General features: G+C 37.2%; 1 protein-coding gene across 1 annotated transcript in view; it reads left to right on the top strand.

Annotated features, from left to right (window-relative positions):
* Positions 1-10,325, top strand: part of LOC132905453 (E3 ubiquitin-protein ligase MIB1) — a 350,215-nt gene extending 339,890 nt beyond the window's left edge. Inside the window, exon 10 of the mRNA XM_060956753.1 lies at positions 10,307-10,325. Coding sequence (XP_060812736.1) covers positions 10,307-10,310 — 4 coding nt within the window. The 3' untranslated portion in view covers positions 10,311-10,325. The remainder of the gene's footprint in view (positions 1-10,306) is intronic.
* The last annotated feature ends 15,470 nt before the right edge of the window (positions 10,326-25,795 follow it).

Below are 25,795 nucleotides of genomic sequence, written 5' to 3'. Positions count from 1 at the left end.
CCTCCCTCTCTTTGCAAGGCCTCTATCACCGTACTTAATTCTATTTCGCGCACTCGCATGAAGCTACTACGGCCGTTCGTACGAAGGCCGTTCCGGCCTCGTTATCGCAGCTGCGATTTTCAGTAGCTCGCAAAATTGCATTCGCACTTACTCGCCGCGCGAACGCGTCAGAAGCCGATTGAATCTTCTTTCACGATCGCGTACCCGTTTCGCGAACGGCGACCAGCCTCGTTTCCGGAGTCGTCGTCTCGATGAAACACGCACCGTGCCACACACACACACACACAAACATACATATATAGGCCAAGCGTATAGGTGTAGGAAAACTACGAAAGGGAAAAGACAGAAAAATAGGGGAGGAGCTCCGTGTGTCTGTCTCGATGAGGCGATCTCTCGAAGTAACTGCACTCCTGCGAATTAGCTGTTCGACAAGGGTTTCCAGTGGTTTCGCATCGCGACGTTACGTGGAACGTGAGCCACCGGCTGCCTTTTTCCGAATTACATTTTTGATTTATACGGCCGTGCAGCTAGCCGTTTTCCCATTTACATGCAGATGCCATGGCAGACGTAATTGCACGTGGCGTGCTTATGGCTAACGCCAGACGTCCGGGCATCTTCCAAATCCCTGCTCATTCATCGCTCACGATTCGCCTCTCGTTTTATTTCTTCTCTCCCCGCTCTCTCACTCTTTTTCTCTCTCTTTCTCACACACACACACACATACACACACTCTCTCTATTTCTTTCTTTCTTTCTTTTCTTGCCGTTCCGTTCTTTCGCTCGTTCTGCGGTTTCCTTCTTCCTTCTGCCCCTTTTTTCACGAAAATACGCACGTACTTCGCCGGTATCGCCGGGGGGATAACTTTTATTGGCACGTCCTGACGTTTCGTTGGATGGAACGAACCGCGAACTGGCGCGCTGCGTGCCGCTACTGAAGCAGGAACCGCGATTATTGCCTGACACCGGGGAGCGTTTCGTTTTTATGCTGGACAGGATTTAGAATTGGCTCGAACTCCTGTTCGATCTGCGGCGTAATGATAACGCGGAACTTTGCAACTAACGCGATTTATGGGGTCGGACTCGCTGTACGAATACCTTGACGGTTCATCCCGAAGCTAATTTCGAATGAAGAATGGCGTACAGTTGGAAGTTAGTTGGAGCAGTTATTAAGTGATCGATACTTTTGTTGGAACGTACGTAGGCCAAATGTATCGGGGTCGATGAACGTAAAAAATACGCCTGTATTTTACCCTTTGCACGTTGATTTATCGTGTTCCGGTAATAAAAGTGATAACAGTTGTACATTTTTCTGACGTGCTGGATACGTGTTGATATTTACTTCAATAGAGTATTATTTGGTATCGTTGTTCTTTTGTAAGAAAGTAACTATTTTATTGAAATTGACTGCCTTTTTACATGCAGACAATGTTATACATTTTTGGTATCGTACGTCTTTATGCAAATTTCTAGGCATTTGTGGGAAATTTAGAGATACAAAAACGTGTAGAACGACGTACATAATATGCAAAATATTATCTCCCTACGTGCTATAATATTTAACAAGTGAAATAAACATTTATTTATATCCGCGCGTTTTTTGTATCTACAATAAAAAAACGTGGATTCGCGTAAACATTTGCAGTCACAGTGCAGTGATAACAAACAAAACCGCTCGAAACCTGTTCCGCTGAATATTCCCAAAAAATACAGTCGCCTTTCAACCCGGAACCCTTCCGCTTCTATTTTTTTTTACTATTAGAACCATCTTCATCGAGTTCCAGTAAATTTCACCAACATCGGCCAGCCAATCTCCCAAACAAAACACCGTTGCTCCGCTGTATAAACCAGCATTCTCCGACATACAATACTCGTGGAATATCGAATTGCTTTATTAGCCGTTCGCTGACTCGTGTACCGCGTAAGAACACAGAAGCGCGTAATCGTTGGAGTTGCGCGTCGAGGGAATCGCCTGGTTTCGAGAGTGCTCCGTTCTCGATTCGCCGGAAGAACAACGCCGCCAGCCCCCGGAGTACAACGATGCACGGTGTAACGGAAATTGCGCGAGAGCCGAGCCGCTTCGAAACGCAATTATCAGCCTGGCGTCGACTATATTTTCACGAGGCAGCACGGCGTTCCGCGTGCCGCATTAGCTCGTTTCGCAATAATTATTATTTATCGGCCGGCCATTATATTAGCCAGGCACGGCCGTTAACGCGCCGCCGTCCCCCGCGAATCCAATTGATTTCCGGAATTTATCGCGCGGCAGATTTTCCCTTTTGTTCGGCCCAGTCCCCGCGGACTGGCTGAAAACGCCCCGCCAGTGGACGGCCACTACGTGTAAATAATAAATTTCCTACGAATAATAAATCAGCACGGTTGACCGGTTTGCACGCGAGCCTGAACAGCAGCGGTGGAATCGCGTCGTTATGTCCGACATTGCGAACTGCTGCAATGACGCGGACGAGCGACTTCTCCTGGAACATCGTTGTTTCCGCTTCGATTTAATGAAATTCGACTGACCATACCGCTTCGCCGCAGCGTGTACGCCCTATCGATTCTTCCAACTATCGGTCGATCTCCTTTTTCGACGTTCGCTGAGGTTTGATATGACGTTACGTTGCTTTTTCATTATTTCCAGTGAAATCATTTTGTATATTTTCTATAGCTTTAGAAGAGCGTGGAATTTTGTCGACGAATCTTGAAGATTAATTTTATTGCAACATACAGGACATGATGAATTTCTACGAATAGTAAAGTACTTGGGTGAATGAGCATGAGGGTGTTTAAGGGAAAATAGCTAGAAATTGTGAAGATTTTTGACGATTATATTTTACTGTCAGTACTGTCTTTTTACAATTGTTTATACACAGTTATTTGAATAATAAAGTTGAGAAATGGAAGTTGTGAAACTTTGACACAAAAATTTGTCTTGGTAATCGTTCCTCTGATAATTTGGGCCAGTTATTTCGTATAAGATAATTTTCATATTCTTATCATAAAAGATTACTATCGTTATGATTATCGGATAATTATCATATAAGGTAATTCATATAACATATTTCGTATAAGATCAGTAGACTAACATTCACGAATGATTGTTTGATTTCCGACATTTCTTTAATGCCTCCTCTATGTGGTGTAACATCTCGAAATACAATAAAGTGTTCTCACCTCGAGACCTACAGATTCGTAAATTTTGCTCGTAGCAAATATATCGATGAAAGAAACAAAAACCCACGCGATTGCCGCGTACCAAGTTGCTCGCGATCTCGCACCATACGCTCGCATCGTCTCTTCCATCCTGCAAATCATTTTCTAATTAACAGAGACCAAACTATTGCCTACGATGCATCCACTATTCTTCCTCTCGCTAAAGTACCAAACAATTACTCGAATAGCTCGGATTTTTCAAAGACGAAGCCTCGAACGGGGGCGAAGAAAAACAGAGAATGCCGAGCAGCTATCTCCCAGAACGCAAGTAAAACACAATTAACAACGGCGCATCGGCCTGCGTAATTAGCCCCGAAGACGGGGAACCAGCGGGTAGGTCGTGGCGTCGGTGGCAGCAGCCGGCGCGTCGTGGCGTAACACGCGCTGAATTTAACGAACCGTGGGTCGAGCAATAAAGTTTCGTCGGCCGGGAATGGAATAACAAGTTCATCGTCGCGGTCGGGGCCAGAAAATCCGCGCCGCGGATATTAGCCGCGAGGCCGACCGTGAGCTGGCGAAGAATATCGTTTCATTTCGCTAAAGTGGAGCGCCTAGCGTCCGTAAATCGTGGCCGGTCGCGTAACGATCGCCGGGGAACCGGTACTCGGAGAAAAACTGGCCGAGGCTGGAGGCGTAAGGAGCTCGAGCATCCAACATCACAGGGGAGACGTGCTCGAAAGATAATTAAAATGTCTTGGCTTGCCGCGGCAGGCACGAGTTATGGCACGAACTTGCCACAATGGCATAAGCGAACCATCCACCCCTTCTCAAGCTCATCGCTCGTTGCGACGCGAAATTTAACGAGCTGCGAACTCGTGAACCTGTTGTAGTCTTCGTGTCGTAGAAGTATCCGGTTATGTACTTAGCTTCGTGGGGATCAAAGGTGTTGCGGCGTCCACGTGGTTCACTATTCTTCAATAAAATAAAAGACGCTTCTATATATTTATTAACCAGTGAGGTTGTCTCTTTGCTCGGCGAATCGCTCGATCGAGAAATCAAACAGCTCTCGTTCCTTGGACGGATTTTTTATACCGTTATTTTAAGTTGTCCAAATTTGTAAAGGGTTGAACGAAATGAAATTAAGAGACACGAGTTTGGTCGCATTTCAGCGTATACGTTTGGGACGAAACAAATAATGGAACATCGAACATATTTTTATTAAACGCGGATAAGTTTGGGAAGGAATGACAGCAAGCACGTGTTTGTAAGATTCGAGAGTATCGCAATTACACGAAAAACATGGCATAAAAACGTTGCAGATTCTGACTAGTTTTTTTATTGTACGTAGGGAAGATTATTTATGTTCAGCTAGGTATATCAAATTTAGTATCGTTGAATGTATGGTACTTTCATATAATTATAAAAATTTGATACTGCGAAGATGGAAGGTAAATTCTTAAGGGAGGACGTTTCATAAGGAGATAACTATATGTGCCAATATCTTTTGAAGTCATTGTAAATAGCTATACTCGAGACTCAACATTTTTCTACACGAGCTTCTCTCAATTCCTTAAATATTTCCTACAAATTCTACGACACTCTGTATAGTACAGCAATAGATACAGCATACTGTCGGAGTGATCTAACCCGTGCAAAAGTTAAAATCCTTAACATTAATAATACGGACCAAAAAGACACATAAAATGGTGGATAAAAGAGAGAGCAAATGATCCAAGTGAAAAATAAATAACACTAAGCGAAAGATTTGATATCCAATAAACACGAAACAAATGGGACGTGCACGAGAGAAATTTATCACGAGCTTCTCGTTTTACGAGAAAAATTCGTGGAAAAGTATCAAGGATCGCTTGGAAACACGCTGATTACGACATGAAATAATTATTTCGAAGAGGGAGGATATCTCGCGTTCCTCTCGCGTTTACACCGAATCGGTGTCACGATAGTATCAAGCAGAGACGATGGATGGACGAGAAAGGAACGAGAGATAGAAAGGGATGAATTACGAATTCTGAAATTCAGCTCGCGGGAGATGCTGCAATTCTGGCAATGGGGCGAGTTAACGAACTGTAAATTCGCGAAGTTCGCGTATCCTTTTGAGAGGCGGCGATGAAAGTGCGCGCGAAGTAGCGCGGAACCAGCCAGCGAAACGCTGGCTGGCGAGCCGAGTACGATCGAGAGCATGAACCCGATGAATAGGAAATTGGTAATGAGCTTGAATTGACGTTTAAATATTTGAAGCCTTTCCGACCGTTTTCCCATCTATCGTTTTCGAGCCGAGATTTGATTTGTAGGCCAACGAAGTTTGTACTTATTAATTCCGAACGATTGTTGGGATTACGAAATGGCGAAGTTTTCTGCGAGCCCGTTAAAAGCCAACCGAGCTCCGTTATATTGATTTAATAACGTGCTTAATCAAATTATTTCTGACTAAAGTGACGAATTAATTGTTCGCGATGATATTTTCTTGATGGAGTGATGCAAGTGCGAAGAATCGTTCGGAATTATTTAACGTTTCGCAAGTCGCGACTCATTTGACGAATAAACGTGAAATTATTTTATAAAGGTTTCTGGTCGGATATATATATCGTAGAGCTTACCGATGAAAAGTATATATAATAATACTATAAATCTTTATATCAATGCTCGCACTATGGACATATGGTGATTCATCGAAGTATTTGAACATTTACCATATAGGAAAATTCTATGAATATGTTATACGTGTCGAAATTTGACTAGTATTATGCTGAAATAAAGTTATCGCGATTATTTCTTTTTTTTTTTTTTATAAAATATTAAAGTAGTTTGAAAATGTATATTTGCTATAATATACATACACTTATTGTTAGTCAAATAATTAGTATACCACGAATAGTTGTGTTGAAGGTAATCTTGTCAAGCATGGAGGATTATTAATATAATAGATAATTGGTTGTTGTATATCATCTTGTAGTTTCAATGCAACTTTTTCCTTTTCCAACGTATATGTGTATATTACAAGATTTTTATCACACGAGAGGATATATATATTCATCTCGCTCAATTTTTTCGTAATTTTTACTTTTACAATGTATCCACATACATGTATACACCTAATACATAAGCGTGTATACACCTGTGGGCAAAGTTTATGCATTTTCCTAAGGTAAATAAGCTACTTTGCATCAATATTTGCATGAGATTGCTAGTTTGAATGAAGATTCTACTTAGATAAAATTCACTCATAATTGTGTAAGTCATGTACCGTACACTAGGTGGTTTTGAAACTTATCAACGTAGAATAATAAACATTAATAACGAAGTAGTAAAACGAGTATAAAATGGGAAGTACTCTGGTATGCAAGATGCAGTTGCAGTTATCTATGTGGAGCAGCTACGACTGCGGAACTTCCGTTTCCCAAGGAATTCTGTGGCAAACGAGAGCCCGCTTTTCCGCGGGATTGTTTAGATGTTGCACGGAAAGTTTCTATGTAAATTCGAATTTGAATTTCCTAGGATATATTAATAAAGTTTATATTAAACGCTTCCAGGCAGCTAGTAACACCGCACCGAGAATTATCCATTAGACTGCTTGTGTCTGATATTTTTTTTTTGCAAGATGCCTCTTTATGCATAACCGCTTAATCAATAAGCAAACGTTACGCGTTGATAAATAATAATTACATTCTGTATTTATTATTAATACGATGAAATTGATTTTGGGTTTAATAAAATTGATTTTCACGAAACGGACAAATATGCAGTGAAATACTGACAAATGAGGCTGACATAAGAGTCACACAATTTATGAAATAAATTTTCAACTATATTCGCAACGAAACAAAGCAGAAAAGTTTCTTTATGCAAGTTTTTAAGATACAGATCAGGTAGAAAAAAGAATTCTTCTAAATTTATAGAGGAACTATCGTAATTAGATCAAGTAGCAACGTCTAAAACATATTTATAAGAACCAGTATTTTAAGAAAATTCTAATGATGCGTCGTTGATCAATTTTGTAAACAGATAATTAAAATGTGTTATTTGTTGATTCTATAAAAATATATTTAGCGTGTCGCTTATAGACATTAGGCTTTCCTTAATTCATACATTTTGTTTTCGTGTGTCGTTGCAACAAATTGGCTCTCGCTAGTTTCTAAATATCAATATATATATATATTATATATATTCGTATCATTAAATATCACGGGAGGAGGTAGTATTTCTCTTCGGTAAAATTATTCTCCGACTTTTTGATGCAGTTTGAACCCCTAATTAACCGTTCTTAGGTAATTCTATTTATGTAATATCCATCACTTTCCTTTGATTAAATTAATCAGCAGAGAGGATAATAATTCGAAGAAATTAAATTTCAAAGTTTAGAAAGCAAAGTTGAGAGGTTTATATTGAATTACGACTATTTTTAGAAAATATCTGCCAACAAAGAAGGAAGAAAGGAAGAGTAATCAGTAAGTTTCGAGCGGGAGCCGGAGGTAGCGAGTTTCAGACGCTCAATTTTAGACGTCTCAAATATTGATCGTAAACAAGTAATTTGTACAAGAAGGACGTTTCTCTTGAAATGAAACGAAAGGGTCTCGATTTTCATGTCGTTAGAGACGCAACTTGGGTATATTTACCGAGCTCCGTTTCTTATTCTTCTCGTCGTTTTCGAATAGATCTTTGACAGTGACGGATGCACTCTGAATATCAGGCATGTGTTCTTTCGTGAAAAATCCCGAGCAAAAAATGTCACCGCCTCCAGTGGGCAGACCGAAGAAAATAGAAGAGAGAAAAGAACACAGGAATCATTTATTACGTTGATGCACTTCGTCGCAAATGTACTCTCAATTTGCGCCGTTTCTGTACCTGTTCCACTTTCTTCAAACTTGTTTAACTTCGTTTTTGCCTCTTTTAATTCTTTGCCATTATTAGTTTTGCGACGAAGAATTACTTTTTCATGCAGATACACCGTTTGTCTTTATTCGTCGCATATTTATACCGTGCTAATTCTAAAAAAGGTTTTTTCAATTACCATCGTGAACATTTATAGTCGTTCCTTATTTCTTGGTCCGAAATCGTATTACTAATTAACGTTCGGTACTTTATTAAGTTGGTACAGAAATGAAATTAAACTTTTCGTTGTTAATAATTTTTTAACGAAATTAACTTTGGTTAATGTTTCGATCGATAAAATACAGTCGGGGACAGAAATAAGAAGGCAGATAATGGGAATAGAACCGTCGATGAAGTTTCATTAAATACGGCTGGTTTACGCAGGGATGCAAATATTAATTCCAATTATTCATTAAATAATCTATCCGAATAATCGACAATAAATAAAGCTTGATGTATCACAACAAATGTACACCAGTTCGATTAAATGTCCTATTAATAAACAATAGTTAATTAAACGTTAAACCACCTACGTCCACTACCTGTCCTCTTATTTTTGTTTTCCACTGTATTATTTATGGAGCTTTTTTTATGGAACAATTTCCCAATCGCGTTTTTTAAGGACGCGGTAGTAATTTTCTAATCGCGTTATACGAGCACCGCGTTTTACAAGCATCTATTATACTTTTAATCATCCATTGAATTGTAAAAGAAAGATCTGGTTAGGTCATTAAGCGGCATTTGCAAAGATCGATTCTGCAGCAGTAGGAGATTAGAGAGCGTTCATGGCTGGAAGTTGGCCGAACGACATTGTCGAGTTACCGGTTCATGCAGAATTTCCACAACAGACCGGGTTAACGAGCTGTGAACTCGTGAACACACCTTAGAAGTGTTACGAGGCGGTGCTAGAAACGCGGGAGGAAGTGAACCCCCGTGGTAAATTGCGCGTGTATAATGATAATGGCGAGAGACAAGGAATCCATCTGCGGTGACGCGTCTCTTCTGCGAGTGTCAGCCCGTTAATAGGCGATTCGTGATTGCGAATTGGGAGCACGGGTCTCGAGCGTGTTCCGGAAACCTCGCGCGATGAAAGTCGTCACTTGCTGCAGCTCGTCTGACAACGACGTTCCTTTAACGCGAAGTCTGACGATCGGTGATTCTTCGACAGTGATAAAGTATTTCAGACAATTTTTTAAGATGGATACATCATGGTATCTCGCGTTTCTAATGGAATCATTCTTCTCTCCTGGTCTTAATGGAATCTTCTGTAATTGAAAATTCTTCATCTCAACTTACCAATGCGATTGTCTCTACAGCAATAAATGAAATTATGTATTTGATAGATTTGTTAAGGCAAGTTCACTTAATCCTTCAACGTTAGGAGTCTTGAATAAAATTGTCTGAAATTTTTGAAACTGAACTACCGTACGTTTCGTTCGTTTGGGATTCATTAACGTCCTAATTAATTTTATTGATATGACGAATTACCTTAGTAGAAAGATAATTGGTTCAAGACGACGAACATTCTGATTCGTAACGTTTTCCTTTGCAGAGAATGCTTTTGTCGAGTTTTCAAATTCGTCAAAATTTTTGTATGTAGTAGGACTAGCGATTAGAGAGAGATACCTGTGAAATTGTTCCGAATGACTGGCTTAAAAAATATTTTAATTCAAATTACATAAAGCTTATTGTACGAAAGACAACGAAAATTGGAAAGCAATATTTTTAATACGATTTTAAAGTTCTTTTGTTAAAACGCAATTTTATTTATAAGTATAATAAACTGATTGCTGGAGTTCATATATTCCAATTACGTATAATTGTTCAACAAAATTATTATTTGAGAAACATTAATTTCAGATGAATATTACTTCGTACGTAATAATAAATAGGAATGTTATATGCATAATAGAACGAGAGATATGTATATTGTACGGTATACGTAATTATTCGAACAAATTGAAAAATCGATAACTGTTACTCTATTAATTTAATATTATCATAGATACAATTAAAATCAATTTGCAATAACCACATCATGAAACTTGTATTAGCCATATCATGAAACAATTGGTCTTGTTACTCTGTAATAAAATCAGTGACATATATATTCAGTGACTGCTATTCAAATAATTCCAGGCGCTAATATATGTTATATTACTACGCTATATATTACGATTGTAATTTTACACAATTATGTGTTGTATTGTTTTTTTTTTTTAATTTAAATTAGCGATATGTATAAAAATTTGTTCTTCTTGTTTCAGGTAAGACATTCATACAGACGTAGGCTAAATTCCAAGCATAATTACTACAATTAGAATGTGGTAAGTCATTTTAATATTCAGTTGAATTCCCAACATTGTTATTGAGTTCATTATGACTTTATTAGTCGTAACGAAAGAAAAAAATAATTACATCCTAAATTAACATTTTAAATACATTTTAAACTTAATTGGCTCCTTTCTCGATAAACATCTATTTTCAAATGTTTTTAATATTTGTTTCAATCGATCGTATTCGAATTTATTTTCTAAAGCTTCATTCGTTTGATAATTAATCAATTTTCGTAAAATTCCTTTCAAAATTTTCCATTGAAATTTTTATTTAACTTCTATGTATGTACGTATGAATGCAGTACAAATTTTATTGTATTAATATTCATCGAAATTGTTCAATCTCTTTAAATTCTGCTCTCTTACAAAGACCAAAAGTATCACGTAAATGATCTATTAAGGAGAAATTCTTTTTGTAGTTCGTGTTATTTACCAAAACATTACAATTAGCAAAAGCCATTACACCAAACTTCTAACAATAGCCACACTTTATATCAGCAAACTCTCATAAATTCTCATGTAATTATCTCTTTCCTTTAGTTCCAAGAAGCAGACGCGTTATAAAACGAAAGAAAAAAAAAAAAAAAAAAAAAAAAAGAAAGGAAGAGAAAAACATGTTGGATGATTTATATCGACTGATTTATATCGTTATATCGAATTACCCACACGATTGTCTCTAGGGCAATAAATAAAATTATCATTTGAAGAATTTCATTAAAAGCGTAATATATACATATACTATGATGTACCGTTCAAGGCAAGCAGAACACAGGTTTTATGTAGTTGCACTCGTTTGACGGTTTATCGGGATCGAATGTGACGAGAGACGTTTTACTGTACGAAACAGCTGGTGTTCTGCTAAATTGATGATGTCGTGAAAGTTTTAATTATAGTGCACCGATTGCGTTATTCCTATCGGCACAGATTTACGTAAAGTACATGATTAAAACTGGATGCTTAGCCTACGAAATTTTCGCTGCTAACGAGTTAAATTTTCGGAAAATGCGGCCGGACAAAGTCATTTGGTTAATTATTACTCTCTACACTTCGATTTCTTCTATTTGCTTCTTTACTTTGCTTTTATTCGCGGATAGTCCATAGTATTTTTCAAACCACTCAAATTCTGTACGTTAATTCTTTGGTCGATTTGTAGTAACGATATATGAACATTACCAAACTATACAAACGAATGATGAAATAATAGTCAGAAGCAACACTTTTTACAAAATCATCAGGACACAAATCTGTACCACATATTGAAAAACTTCGCAATAATTTATTTTAATATCCACTGTATATATGTATTAATACATATATTTGCCGTTTAAATATCAATGGCTATATTAACATGGAAAGTCTTTCTACCTGTTTAGAATACCCTCACCAAATTATCTTATAATTGAAAAACTAAAGAATCCAGAGGTGAAGTCGAGCAACAAGATGGTTGTGTATGGTATGACAATTACAAACGCTGATTTGATTGTTATACATTCACTTTTGGACATTTGTTTAAACAGCTCATGATATATCATTACACACAACCGTGATGATCACGAAGAACCAAATGACGTTGACCTGACGTGATTGTAGTTTGGTAATTAAAATATGCCAAAAATATACAAGTATACTTTTGGACACCATGTACTACTATATTTACGCCAGCGTATTTTCTATAAATGCATACACATGATAGTTCTACGTGCTATGAAACATTTTGTAAAGAATATACTCGTAAACATCACTGTAACTCGATGGAATCGATTGCATCGACAATTTACGATATCCGCGTCTCAAGGATTTATTAACAATCGTCGATACTTGTGTCACTAATCGTATTAATACTTGAGGAACGTCCATTCTCTAACAAATACGTCGTGCACGGCGGTTAGCTCAGATAAACGTGTCACTGTCCAGCCAAATACAGTGGGATCTCTTTTTTAAAAGAGAGGTTACCTTCGGAGGCTAGTCCAGGCCAGAATTGCGCGCGATCCGTTTCGATCGGCAGGTGCATCCTGGCTGATTTATCGCTCGCCTTATCGGCCTCCGGCTACGGGCCTTCGATACCAGTGATCGTTTCCTATATTTTACAGCGGCCGTGATTTATCGTCCGTTTCGCGAGTTCCCTGCTGCAATTATCAGTAACTCGGTCCCGCCGGGCCAGAGATTAGAAGCCGATCTCGTTGACCGGCCCGCGCGCTATTTTATCAGCTCCGACCGACGATTTAGCCTGCTTTGTTTATTGCACGTCCCGCAGGAACTCTATCCACGGCAACTTGGCCGCTCGATAAAACGAGTAAGTCTCGTTCACTTTGAACTGGTATTCGGGACATACCATCTGCGTGCTTCTTGTGTATACACGGACTTAAGGATCTGGGCTATGCAAACAGAGGAAGTTTAGAAGATGTACGGTTCATTGATTTGAATAAAATTTCCTGACGATAATGTTAGTAAGAAGTTTGGCGATTGAGTTTTGATATGTTGGTAAATATGTTGGTAGAATGGTCTCGGATGAGATGCGTTGCTTGGTAGAGTTGAAATTGTTTAAATTCTTGATTCGGAGACGATTGAGTTTTCAATTCGACCGCGATACTCGAATTTTTTGTATTTCAACAGAGACAGGAGCTATAATGTTTTAAGGTGTTTAACTTCAAATTGAAACAGCAGATTATGCATATTAATAACAAGTGTGCGTAGAATAAAATTCATCGTGTTTTTATATTAAGTTGGAAATCGTGGTTATTTCTGAAGTCTAGTAGATTTGCATTGTTCAGTTAGTTTTTATGTTATACAAAGGCAAAATACTGCTTTTCTCTGTAGAAAAACTCTCCTTATTACTGGCTTAAACCAATACTCTATCTTTTGTTTAAAGCTTAATACTTTGTTTTGTGCCAGGTTTTGAAAAACTTTGTTTTATAACATTTTTTTGGAGTTATGAAATAGGTGCTACGTTTACGTCCTAAGAGATAAAATTTATACTACAAGCGAACTTTGTTGTTTGTTTTATTGTGTTCCATTTATTGAATTCTGTTCGTTTTACGATATCAAATGCAGTAGAAATATTTTGTGTCTCTTTTTTATCTTCATTTTTTTCTTTCACCTTTTCCAGATATTTGTTATTTCTCTATTCTTTGAATGTTATTCGCGAGCCTCTTTTAAAACATTGCAACGAAATTTTACCATTAAAACTATCATTATCAGCAAAAATTACTTGTAGGTATTGAATAGCGGAACGAAATCTAGTAAAATTACATGCCAAGTTGTAACTAACCATTTTGCATTTCAAATTTCTGGTCAACGTCTGTAAACTGCAGTTAACATGTTAACTAAGTTGCACACTGTAATTACCAATTGTACGCAACCGTTACTTCGCTGAAAGGCTACCGTAATCATCATTCGTCTCTACAAAAAGAAAATCTAGTATAATGGCTTTTAATAATGAGAGGATTAATTAGATCTTCTAAAAAATTCGTAGCAATGAGTTAATTATAGAAAGAAACCTTCTGCAACTGAATGTGAATTTCCAAACGTCGACTAATAAGGTTTAATTAATTTTACTGGGTCAACCTATAAGTAACGCCATACATCTGATAAATAAGTTAGATGAAAGTAAAGGAAAACTGAAAAGGACGAATTGTAAGGATGAACCTTTTGAGAAAATATGTAAATTTCAAGAGATAAAAAAGATACCACGTTTACTTTAATCAATCTTATTAGGTCAACTCATAAATAACATGATTTTTCCGATAAATATATTAAGTGAAAATTGATCGTTACCTATCGGTGATTAATCGTGATCCCTTTTCCATCATCTTCACAATTGTTTACCATCCTTCCATTAAATCTGCTAGTCCTCTTTTATAAAACTCTTCTCTTGGCGACTTTTTATCAAGTCAACCCGTAAATAATGCGATTTTTCCGCTAAATATATTAGCTGAAAATAAACAATCGATAAGAGATACACAGTTTTCCTAATCTCTAATAAACTTTCTATATCCCTTTTACAAACCTCTTAACGTGACGACCGTCGTCGCTATAAATTTCCAGATAGTCCGCATTACTTACAGAAGGACCTAACGTAACCAAGAAAATAATAAATAATAACCGAGGATAGGAACAAATTTTTGAGGAATTTTATTTTCGTGAATTGTTCGACCAATAGATGCGAAGTAATACCGATTTTATAGACTATAATGTGCCACGTAATTTCGTTCTAATTATGTTACCTATAATCGAATAATTTCTGAACTGCGGGATAATACGAATTTATGACATTGCTAAACTTGCCCGCCGTGTACAATAATGTAGCCAATATCGCTAATAAGCGTAACATCGGCCCATACTTTTACATCTGATCCACGTTCGCTTCACCACGTCATCGTATAATCTTCTTGGATTATGCGGTGGCACGTTACGCTTTATATTTTACCCGTAATATTACAAACGGTATAACAATATCGGCAATTAACAGTCAGCTGTAATTAACCCAACAACTAAAATATAACGTGTGTTTAGCCCTAATTAAAATTTACGTTTATAATCCGACTGTACTAATAAACGAATTGAAGTTGGTGCTATTGGCGTCCAAATTATGCTCGCTGTTTTGTCCCACATCGTCCATACTCCTTGAATCTCCCTCCAGGGTATTATACGTTACAGTGTATTTGTATATTAATATGTAGCATTTTTAGAACATCATATTTAGCGTTTATCAGGGTAAAATAAAAATTCCGAGGATATTTTTGTATGAAACACGAAGTGACCAAAGAATACGCGATATCGTAACTTTGATTAAATATTATTTTATTCAAAACTATATTGCCCGTACTCTTTGAATTTTTCCCTGGGGTACTATGCATTTCAATGTATTCATTTGTTAATGCATAATACCTTTTCATAGCGCAATATTTGGCGTTAAGTGGTATGAATGTAAAATTTGGAGCTAGATAATTCTCCCACGTTAAAACTGAAATGGCCAACGAATACGCAATATCTATTTTCTCAAATCGCTAATTGATTAAATAATGAATGTATTTTTTTCTCAATCATCTACTACTAATCTCGAATATTAATACTTTATACCTTCCATAGAAATTCATCGAAAAAGATATGTTTTTATTATTCATAATGAATAAAAGGAAACAAAATTCTATTCTGAAAGCATTAATTTAGCATTAAATATTGTTATACAAATACAGATTTCATTTTTGTGAAAATTGAATCTATCAAAGAAAAATTCCATTCTGCATTCTCGTCTTATTTCCAACGAAGGGATCACTTTCATTTATAACAGCCTCTAATTAATAAAGTACCCGCTGTAGAAAGTCTGAAAAAATTAACTTAGCCTCACAATCGAAATTTCAACATCTTTCAAAACAGCATCTTTTTTAATTCTCCCTTTTCTATTGAACGAGAGTTCGTGCAACAGAATGTTGTTAAATGTTCGGAGCACTTATTACGCGTGCATTAAGCGGTTGTCGGCTGAGAGAGGTCGGTTAATTAAGACGATCACTCGAGACGCAACTCGTACGTACAAAAGTACGTTGCTTCCATTTCTAGCCAGCAGGTTGCCGGGGCCTTTCCGGGGCGCATCCTTCCGCAAAATTCGCAAATTCCGTGCCGCTAAACGCAGCTGTTGCTGCTATAACTGCAACACCGTCTACATCATGTGTGCTATTTGTTTAAACGCCCGCGTTCATTCGGTATACAAATATACTTAACTGCGTGGCATTATCTGAAGTAAATGCGGTGTATAATCAAACGACGAAATTGTCTTGCTATTTGCCACTTCGGCGAATCGAATCGCGCCATATGCAATAAACTGCGTCTCCCGGAAGCGAGCTTTTGCGATGTTCCTACCGAGAATGGTTGGTTAAGGAAGAAACCGTGAAATTTTATTATCGTGAATTTCCAAATTGCGTTCAACTGCTTTAAACTTACGTTTTCCGTTTTATTCTAAACTTTCTGGTTGATAATTATTTTTTAGAATCGACAGGAAAAGGTAGAAGCAGAGAATCAAGTGAAATATTAATTTTCATTTTAGTTTCGTTCTGATACTTAATTATGCTATAAATTTCGTGTTATAGATAAAGTGAAAGTGTTTTTATAAGTGAAGTGAGATTTATATAAATATCATTGAAGAAATGTAGCATATGCACACGTTTGTTTCATCCTTCAGATATTATAGGAAATACTTTGTCCTTTTAATTCTGTGTATTCTTTGCAGTCTACTTATGAACAGTACAGTTACATTCATTGAACTTCATGTTATAGTAGCAAACTAGAGTATGGAAAATGTACTTCCACTCAATTTCGATATAATATTATATTTTGCAACGTTTCCATGTAGATATTGAACATGGTGATGAATACTTGTTGATAGAATTTGCAACGGTGGGAGGTATAAACGATAGCATGCGAAGGCAATTAGAATTCCATCAATCATACATGTCGTAAACGAGGCAATCATACATGAGTTTATAAATCATGAAGGAATAAATATGTTATAAAATAAAAGTTAATAAATACACAAATTTTTGAGAGAATAAGTAAATACTCCTGCTATCATTGGTTCACGGTATAATACAAATTTTGCAAGAAAATCTACTTATCTCTGTAACGTGTAAATGATCTTTCATAAAAGATAACGAAATAGACACTTAGAAATACCGTAACATTTATCTGCTCACATTATAAATTCATATAACAAAGTATCCACGTGTTTGTAAACGATCGCGTGTATATAGATCAATTTTTTCATTCAATGAGAAGCGCATGACAATTACGTACTAGAAAAGCATACTTCGAACTAAGATGTTGGCGTTCGCCACTCTTTTGCCAACCTTTTTGCCAAAGTTATCGCGCAATTCTCGACCAAGCGCAATTGGAAAAAGCAACGAACGCAAGATGAAAGGTGCACATAGGAATCTTTCCGTCGGACTAGCTGAGTATGTAAGGAATGGAAAGAACGCAGCGAAGAACAGTCAAAGGTATTACTTGGGAGAAAAAGAGAGCTTCTCTCCGGCTTGGTTGAATTCAGGTTATTCCTTTTAACTGTTACATTTAATAAGCGAATTGCGAATAACTGTGCCGGAGGTCGGTATTGAACTCTACCGATATAATTGCTTCAGTTCGCGCCACTCATTCCAAGAACAGTTGGTATCGTTCGTTTGGTTATTATTAACGAATTTTTATTCGTTTTATCCGCGGAAATGAATACAAAGATGAAAATACAAAGTTCGGTGGGTATCGGTCGTACCATAGGAAAATTTCCAATTAATTCATTTACTACTGAAGTATTAAGTTTATGAAATATAACGAGCTTCCAGTTATCTGCCTCTACAATTATTTAAAAAGTACGAGTATTAAAAATGTAAACGTTTCGAAGGAAAAGTAAAGGATTTGCAGCATGTTCCGGTAATTTCAGCGAACCAACTTGGCTCGCGATCGATCGAAACCAAATTACTTCTTTATACGTGCAATAAATTCGTAGTAATAAATTTTCTCCCGTTCGAAAACGACACCTTTTATTTTCTTCCAAACAATACAACGTAATTATTAGAAGAACCTCTTTACTGTCATTGGCTTTTCAATTTGCGTTTGGTTCTACGCGTCTTTCGTTTCGTGATTAAACGAACGAGTACGTATCGCCATCTGCGAATGTCTATACATGTATGGAAAATTCGAAAACGCGAATATGTCCAAAATGCACGTAATATATGGAAGTATAAAAGGTATCTGAAATAATATAGCCGTTTTAAAATTTAGAGGACGAAAGAAATCTCTATGTATGTAACTTCCATTTCTTTAATTATCTGCCTAGAAAATATACGTATATTTGCATAATATTGCGCGATCTAATAATATCTTTCAAAAGAAACGTTCTGGTGTAATATATTTTAATCTATCGCTGCTGCCATGGCAAAATATAGAAAATTCGCGTGGTAATGAACGCGTTAATTCATCCTACAAGCAACGTTTTATTATACATCGACCGCCACGAGGTATCTTCGCGATTTCGCGTAAACTAACCAGGGAAGACGAAGCAGCGTTTGCCAGCGGCAATCGTTGGTGAATTTTTCCGCGAGAAACGCGTTCGCCAGCTATTTCCTCCGCTCATCATGGGGGGCGAGCGGCACGTGCTGCAAAATGCAACTGGGAAAAGCAACGAATGCCAGCGGGACGGTTCATATGGAAATTCTTTCCGGAGGTGGTTGGCGGGCCAGAAGTTGCGTGGCGGAGGGCTGTGCGGGCCGAGGGGGAAACATTATCTATGTAAAGGGGTGGAGAGGTCGTTATGGAATTGTGGCGCGCGGCTGGCTCGTCCCTACCGTTCTTCCATAGCACAGAGAATGTTAGTGCCTCTGTGCCACCCCTGTCCCCCTTTTCCTCCCTTACACCCTATGACCGAGCCTCTACCAGCCACTCTTTCGCCGGGGGTTGCTTTAAAGTATCTGGGTGGTGCGGTGGCGTGATGCCGTGATCAGCAGGGCGGACTTATCTACGGGAATCCAGTGGTGCTCATTTTGAGACCTGGTTTGAGTCGAAAGGGTCAACCGTTGTCTGGGGCGAATCAATTAGATTGGAAGTTATTATTTTCTTTTTCTAGCATCCTCTTTAACGCGCAGACAGGGGAATATTTGAATAAATTTTGATAAATAGAAAACAGATACATCGCGAAAGTATAGTGTATAGTATTTTAGTTGTTAATAAATTAGTGTTGGAGAATAATATTTTAATTATTGAGTGATTTTAAGCGATACATCTGTTTTGTGGTATGTGAATATTGTAGAATCGTGTACTTAGAAATGTATTCAAGTGGTTAAATGAATCAGTCTATCGATTAATCTGATACGCATAAGAGTCTTTAGTTTCTCAAGCAGAACAGGTTAAAAAAGAAAACATTGAAGGGAAAAGAAGAAGAAGATAGGATGGTAGATATATTTTTTTGGTAAAGGATGAGCTAATATAACGCGTTATAATCACTGATAAAATTTATGCATAATAGTCGCGTCAACGGTATACATATGAAGTACCGTGTTATTTTAATTTATCAATCCGCTGCTTCTCGGAAAATATTGTCTACGCTCCACATTCACGCTACTCTCTTTCAAAAGCGACGCTTTATATAAAGAAAGGGAAAAACTGCCACTCGCGGAAATCGTTCTTTTCACCTTTTCTGGCACTTTTCCATCACGCTTGACATATGATGCATTCTCCGCAAACAGAAAACACGTTGAGTATCGATTCTCTTCCAACGAGAAGTACGAAGTGTTATACTAAGCTTTCTGACAGTAGCAGTGATTAGAATGCGGATTTGTGGGAAATCTGAAGATGCAAAAATGCATATAATACACGTTACATATATAAAATATCCATAATACTCGTTATAATGTTAGTGATAATAACAAATTTTCGTCCAAGTCCCTATTTTCTTCTTCTTTTTTTTTTTTTTTAATTATATTCGTAAAAATATGAATTTGCATATATATTCGTGGTCTGACGGCGAGATGGGAAAGCACAGTTACCGCTGTCAAGTGTCTAAAATAGATCGTTTGGTGCTTTGCAGCTTTGTCTCCAATGTAGTACTCGTTCTTCTCCAAGTATCCGCGAGAGAGATGCACCGGGAACAGGGGTCGAATAAAGTTTCCGTCTATTTTATGTCACCACATTGGTTTTATATCGTCGTGTTCTCTCGCCGGCAAATATTGAAACATACGAGCAAGCGAGACTTGCCAAGTTATCACCTATTTCATCGGCTCGTTCGCGTTTGGCTGGCTTGCAACTTTTGGCAACCAGTTCTGCACTCGAAAATACAAGGGGCGGCGCAAAATTTCATGGCCGCAATTTCGAATATCCTATCGACGGAACGTATCGATGCCTGTACTTATCCATTGTCATCTATCGTTGACTACAGATATTTCGCGCTATCGTGTACGGTTAGTGCTATCGAGTCGTATGAATAAGATGCGAATAATATTTTTCTTTATCAAGGGTTTGGAATCACGTGCGGAGGACACGTTTCAACTGTACAAGTATCTAAAATATTTCTGTAGATAGAGAGCACGTAAATGGAGTAAAGTATACTATTTCTGTAGAGAAAGGGTAGGTACGCAAGTAGAATAAGGTATATTTGTATAGACAAATATTGTTGTTAATATCAGTGTTGATAATAATTTATACGCTGTATACCATAGCTCATAATTATGAAACCAGCTAAAAGGATACCAATTGTTATCATATTTTTAGATGTGGATGTGATAAGGAACAATAGTGACACGTTTGAAATACATATAAAGAGACAATTTATCCGTTTCTTTTTTCACGAAATGATATATTTGCAAGTTTTTCAAAAGCTACGGTCGATGTGAAAATATAAAACCCTATGAAAAAGAATGTATCTGCACAATATGATGTAACGTAGAATCGCGATATACGAAGCGTAAAGGTTGATGATATTGGAAAACGATTAATGAAAAACGGGTTTCTCTCTGAAATTGAATTGGTATTAGAACATTCTATATCTGCTGAATTTTTGGTATTTTTAATGTAATCTTATCGGCAGAGATAACAATTCCTACGATATACTGGAAACTATTATTCAATAGCAATTGGGTGTTCCCTATTATAATTGTGATAATTCGATTCTATTCCTGTTCAAATTTTTCTAAAGGTATGGACATTTCTCTTGTTATTAAAAAGAAACTTTGAATAGGTAATTTTTACTAACTCGTTGTTTAATTTGTCCTGATTGATTGTGATTGTATTATAAACGTTAATTGCTTCCAATAGGAGAATTTTATTGGTAAATGCATTTTATTATATAGAATGATCGACAGGTATAAGCTTCGCTACGAAAAGCTCATACAAACAGAGGTTATTAAAAGTTTGACCAGAAAGTTATAACAAAAAATATTAGCGTAAAAAACAATAATGGTCTTATTCTTAATAAAATAACTTACTTTATGAACAAACTAGATTTTCAACACATCGATCCTCGTTAAAGAAGAATTCATATTTTAACGGAAGAATTTCACGGAACTTCATTATCAATCAACCGATACCACGAAATCTAAGAAGCATACAGTGATAAAATATTCGTTATAAATTTAACGTTAGCATTTAACTGTTCGTCGAATTGGTATTCATTTTTACGAAGAATAGTTGTACAATCGCGATTTTTATTTACCACCACTGGTTCATCAACATCAAAGTATTTTATTGCACAACAAATACGATTCACGAGACATTTTGGTCGCACGTTTTCCGTTACATCAGAGGGTTCTTCAGGCAGTTTGGAGTCGGATGAAAATTCTTGAGATCACCAGCCACGGGAAATTCCGCTTGAACTGATGCTGAATCCTATCGTAGAAATATTTTCTGCACTGCTTGACGAGCATCTCGCCGGCAACGTCTTTATATGCTCGAAAAGATTGCGAATTATTTCGATTGCCTCCCGATGCTTCTCCACAGGCATCCTATCGTTGAATGGTTTGTGTTTTCGTTGAAATTTTGTGTATGTATCGTGCCATAGCAGATATCGTGTATTATCTTATGCTTTCGAAGAATCTTTCCGTTTTTATTGATTCGAGAGGAAAATACAGAACTTTTGATGGGAAAATTCTGTTTATTTATACTTTATTTATTTCACTCGAGCAGCTTGTTATCGAAAAGAAATATTTGAGAGAACTGTAAAAGTGTTGGAGAATTAAATATAATGATACTTCTATATTGACATTTAAACACTTGTTTGTACGATAGAAAACGAGAGTTGATAAAATAAGAAAATAAAATAATGAAATAAATTTAATTATAGAACAAGAGAAGATGAAATTTTTTAATTTATACAATTACTGTTTCATTTGTTATAGTGTTTATTTATTCAGGCAGATATTTCATTTCCCTTATCAGGTTACTCGTACAAAACACGCATGTACGTCATTTAAATTAATTAAGGAATTAGATTTTCTTTCTCCCAAGAAAGAAACAAAATATCGTATATCATAGTTCGATATAATTACACGGTACCTTTATATTTCGTATACCTGTGAAAATAATGAATCACGTTGCATATCTTAACGATGCGCGTCTTAATATATTAACAAAATTCTAATTTATAGATATATAATAAATAGACTTTTGCTGTTGACTGTACATCGTCTTTATACATAACCTACTTATTTTCTCCTTTTATTCGCGTCTTTTTCAATTTTCGACGAAGCACACGAAAGTATTGGGAAATGCGCGTGGACTGCACAAGCGATGGAATAATTCCTCGATACCCACGACGATATCGGATTTCACAAACGTATCGGTCCATATCGAGGTTTCTAGGTGCTGCGACGCGATCAGAAATTGCACTCAAATCGACCTTCGATTCTGAGCGATCGTGCTAGTGCGCGCAGAATCCGAAGCTCGCTGCTACCACTGGCAACGGTCTTTAGGTTGAAGAAATAATCGCCTAACGAGGATAATGAATCTGAGAATACTGCGAGATTCCGCGATGATCTATCACGGAGAAAGCAAGACAAAGTGGGAAAGGGAGAGACAATGAGAGAGAGGAAGAAAAAAGCAAACGCGTCAACGTTGCTAACAGCTCCGTAATTCCGAGGATGACGAAAAGAACGCTCATCTTTGTTTGCCGTCTCCGTATTTCTATACGTTCTTCGTGCATGCTGTATGTAGGTACGTGCACGTGCGATGTGCAGTCGTAAAATAATGCACGCTCCACTGTAAACCGTTAATTAAAACGCGTGGATTTATTAATTAAAGCGTGCATTCCGCATTCGTACGTTTACGTACAGGTGGATTAACGACCAACCGGTATGTAGGCTAATGCCGGGATATTTTTTCGGGGAGAGTGGTAATTGAAAGGTAAATAAGCGAGTCCACGTTCCTTATTTTTTTTATTTCTTGCGTGTAGGAAGATGAGAGTCTGGCTGCTTTTAAAAAATTGTCGCGATATAATGATTCTTTATCTGTGAGCCGAGAATTATACGCGCAGATTTTCTATAAAATCTGGAAGCTTGCGGTAAGGGACTTGCAAATTGAAAATTCAAGCCGAATTAAACTCACACATCAGCTGAGATTGAGCAAAAACGATACCAAATAACGTAAGTTCTACAAAAATTCCATCTTCTTGAGAGATTCCACTTCCGTGTTATTTCTATTGACACGGTTATCGTTATTTCTACCATTTGCTCGCGTTTATATGCGAATATAATGGAATTGGAAAAGAGGGCGATTTCTTAAATCCGAAGATATAAGCCTTGCAAAAATGAATACGTAGTCCAGGAAGTATTACACAAGAAAACCAAACGCACTACTAATGTTACGATTATACATATTTAATCAATTTAATAAAATCAAATAAGAACATGGTATTACTAATACAGGATTAATTAACAACGTATCAAATTGAAAAATTGCTCTCTTATAAAATCCAAGAATTGTACGGTGTCTTTCCCCTGTGGTTTCCATGTTTCCTTCGATTATTCAGTGTAATTAACGTTAGAAGGACAAAGACAGGATAAAGGTGAAAGAGAGAGGGTGAGGACAAGGTGGAAGTTACGAGTCCTACGAGCTTCGTTCCAACATGTATCCCAAGCAACGGCGGCATTGGATTATTTAGCGCGGAATGGACATCTTCTGGCCCGGTACGTAATATTAATATGTTCTCCAGCGTTCGCTACGTCGGAGACAATGGCGGAGATTGTGTTGAATGCAGTAATCAGAGGGCAGACTGCGTCCTGGGGGACTTTGCCTCGGTTCGCTCGTTCCTCTCTTCACGTTGATCCTACAGGAACAGGATCCGGCTGCTTCCTTTCGCTCGACGCCTTCTTCTTCTCGCTACCACCCCCTTTCCTTACTCCTGTGCATCTCTTTCCCGCGTTGTATTTCCCTAGACGTGCGTTCAACCCCCTTCAAACGCTTTCTTTTCGGTCCAGTCGGGCGATCTTTCCTCAAATTCAAAGGTACGTTATTTTAGATAGCGCTCCTCTACGCGATTTTCCGTGTGCCTGAACGATACTCTGGAATCTATTTCCTCTACGTTACGCTTAGTTTCTCTGTTTTAAATGTTAGATTTTATTTCGCGGGACAATCTCACTTTGACGTTATTCCGATGGAAAGGTGGAACGAACGATAATTTTCGATAGATTCGGCTTCTTTTTGGCGCCAAGCTCAAGTTACGTTATGAGGTTTTATGAAATTCGCTATGTGAATTTTTAAATTGAATGAAATATCCTGTGAGAAAGGAAATATATTATAATGGGATGTGTTAGGTAATCTTAATATTAAGAAAAAGAATTTCACGTAACCTTGGTATTATTAGGTGAATTTTCTTAGTTTCAAAGTGATAAGCGGATAAACGCGATAACAAGGGAATAAAGAATAAAGATATCGAATGAACAAAATCGGTATAAAATGATCAACATATAAAACACCTATACAACTTGGATGTATCATAATCGACGAATATAAAACGCAAAATGTCGAATTATTTCAACGTCTAATATGAAATATTTTTCGCTAAAAGTAAATTGGCCTACTTGTATTTAGCAATTATGAAAAATATAGTATCGATTGCAATATAAAAGAACAGCTTGAGAATTTTTAAATAATCTGTTCCCCTTACCAAAATGCCAGACCTAAGTCAAAATAATTACAACAAAAAGGTATGGAACGAGTGGAAACATTTTAGCAAATGTCCCAGCATCGATCGTGATTAATTTCGAAACTCGATTATTGAAATTCCTCGCAGCATGGCTGGCTTTACTAATCGATTCCTCCCTTTTTTTCCCCGTTATAAGGGCCAGTAAATCAGGAACGTATCATAACGGTGATTTACGTCGTTCATTACGGCCGCTCTAACATAACGCGAAGGTAGTAAATCTTAGCTGTGACTCGCCGTAACTGGCCGCAATTGATGGTCGTGCAGATCTTGTTAGTGACAAGTGAAATCTCGACGACCTATCGATGCCTGTACTTGTATCCTTGTCCATAATTGAATCTTCTCTCCGATAGAACTATACGCCAGAATACTAATTGTCGAGCTGAATGTCATTTACTTAGGATAGGCAAGCCGATTATCCTCCGATTAATCGCGACGTTAGCGAAACGCGTATTGCAGATGAAGGAACGACGATGATCATGCAGCAAACGGTAATTGAATAGTTTGGAAACGACAAAGCTTCCAGGGGTGATAATGTTCCGTGGCTATCGAAACCAGTTCCTGTTTCCCATTATTGCTTGCGTTTAATTGGATTTTTAACGTCATCTTGATATACGACCTATATTTCTTATATATTTCCTTTCAATAAAATCGCAGATTTATAGCTTTTCCTTTCGATGAAAGATCGAAAGAAGCTATTTCACAAAAAAAAAAAAGCGAAGATCGAATATTGGTTTGGTTTGTTGGCTTTA

This window comes from Bombus pascuorum, chromosome 3, assembly GCF_905332965.1.
Source record: "Bombus pascuorum chromosome 3, iyBomPasc1.1, whole genome shotgun sequence".
In the NCBI taxonomy this organism is placed as follows: Eukaryota; Metazoa; Arthropoda; class Insecta; order Hymenoptera; family Apidae; genus Bombus; species Bombus pascuorum.
The sequence above is the reverse complement of the archived record's forward strand: the minus strand, read 5'-3'. Positions and strand labels throughout refer to the sequence as shown.